At 44.3% G+C, this 2104-nt stretch overlaps 1 gene segment (V, D, J or C); it reads right to left on the bottom strand.

The window, feature by feature from the left end:
- Positions 1-1220: 1220 nt before the first annotated feature.
- On the bottom strand, positions 1221-1746 carry LOC105536383. The segment is given in 2 exon segments: positions 1221-1543; positions 1669-1746. Coding segments are annotated over 2 exon segments (378 nt in total).
- Between the last annotated feature and the right edge of the window lie 358 nt (positions 1747-2104).

Raw genomic sequence — 2104 nt, 5'->3', positions numbered from 1 at the left:
CTGGATATGCTAGCATTTATTATTAAGTTTAGTGAGGGTGGGGGTAGGTTAGTGAGGGATTTAGAGTCATTTGATTATGAGGTGAGATGGTCACATAGGGATGAAGTAATCCTTTAATGTAACATCTGTATGCAGAAGTACAGTATACAGAGATAAGAATTGACAATATAGTGTGTGCATAAGTAATTTCTAACAGAGCCTTAAAACAGGAACAGCAGTAACAGTTGCAGCAAAAGCTGGTTACAAACAATTCATAGAAACAGGACTTGAAGTTTAATTTCTAACAGAGCCTTAAAACAGAAACACAGTCTTTCCATGACCTATGATTAGCAAGATATTAATCAGCAGTAACAGTTGCAGCAAAAGCTGATTACAAACAATTCATAGAAGCAGGACGTGAAGTTAGACAACAGGTTAGAGCAGAAATTCTCGGAAGGGAGTATGCCTTAACCCTAAAAAGGCCTAGAAGAGCCGCAGCAAGATGAGGGCATTTATAACCCTATCTTACGGACAGGTGCCCCGCATGCGTCCGTTTATACGCTCCCCACGAGGGTCACATTCCATTCCCAGAGCTGTGAACATTTGCTTTTCTGGGATAGGAATCTTGGTGATGTGAAACCTCCCTGACTGCACATCCATTCATAGGCTCTCTGCAGGGAGAAGTATATCACGCTCTGTTGGCTCATTCTGGCAGTCCAACCCGGCATTATCTTTACACAATCCTGTGTGCAATTTTGTATTTACAGTAATCAGGAACATTTCATCTTTTATTCAGCAGCAATAGTTTCAGGTGGTCTCCCTACATTTTCCTGTATGCTCCATTTGGCAAATATTTCTTTGCACATAAAACATGAAATTTAGAGATTCATCTCTACATTTCATTTAGACTTCAGTAGTTTACTCTACTTCTCTGTATTAAGACAATTCCTGCTTAGAATATCTATAGTCGCTTCTTCTGTGCTATATGAATTCCAACTGAAGCCATAAACTAGACTCCTCAGGTGTCATGATCTGTCTTTATTAAATCAGGAGAAGCATCGCTATGTCCGCGCAGGTGGGGTTGAGAAAGAGAAAAGAATTCGGGTGCAGAGGTGACTTCATATCCCCCTCTACCAACACCATCAGAGTGTGGCTGCATCGGAGGAACAATCCCAGCTGATGGAGGCAACAGGAGGAGCAGCTGGAGCAGCCCAGCCTCACACATCTTCTTCCCTGGGGGTTTATGTTCGGGTGTGTAACACTGTGGGAAGGGCACTGCTAAACTGTTGACAGTAATAAGTTGCAAAATCTTCAGGCTGCAGACTGCTGATGGTGAGAGTGAATTCTGTCCCAGATCCACTGCCGCTGAACCTTGATGGGACCCCACTTTGCAAACCGGATGCCTTATAGAGCAGGAGCTTAGGAGCTTTCCCTGGTTTCTGCTGATACCAGGCTAACCAGCTGCTGATACCCTGACTGGCTTGGCAAGTGATGGTGACTCTGTCTCCTACAGATGCAGACAGGGAGGAAGGAGACTGGGTCATCTGGATGTCACATCTGGCACCTGAGATTGGAAATATAAACACAAATATTCATACTATTAATCATATAATAGGAAGACTTCCCTGAATAGCCAGGCAGTACTGAGCACACTGGGCTGAGTAAACCGCTAGTGTTCTCCTTCCTTACCTGGGAGCCAGAGCAGCAGGAGCCCCAGGAGCTGAGTGGGGACCCTCATGTCCATGCTGTGTCCTGACAGGGTCTGACCCCCGCATGAAGCGTGTCCAGCCTATTAATAAATCTTCAGGGGAGGAGGCTGTATTCTGAGAACATGCAAATGAGCTGGGGAAGGGTCAGGCTGAGCACAGCTGCAGGGCTGGCTCATGTCATTAACTCAGCACCATCTCAGTGTCCCCAGGTGTTCCAGGTAAGACCAGGGTAGCACAAATTTGTCTGCAGAGAATGTGTTTCTACTGGGGACTATTTTGTTATGAAAAACATGTTTTAGGTATTTTTTTGACATTGTTAAATATTCCTCAGGAGTCGATGGAGCAATGTATTTCATTGGTGTATTGGGAGTATTTAGGAGAGTATTCTTGTTTGTGGGAAACACATAGTAAAATTT

The sequence above is a fragment of the Mandrillus leucophaeus genome, unplaced genomic scaffold (genome assembly GCF_000951045.1).
Source record: "Mandrillus leucophaeus isolate KB7577 unplaced genomic scaffold, Mleu.le_1.0 Scaffold1589, whole genome shotgun sequence".
NCBI lineage: Eukaryota > Metazoa > Chordata > Mammalia > Primates > Cercopithecidae > Mandrillus > Mandrillus leucophaeus.
The sequence above is the reverse complement of the archived record's forward strand: the minus strand, read 5'-3'. Positions and strand labels throughout refer to the sequence as shown.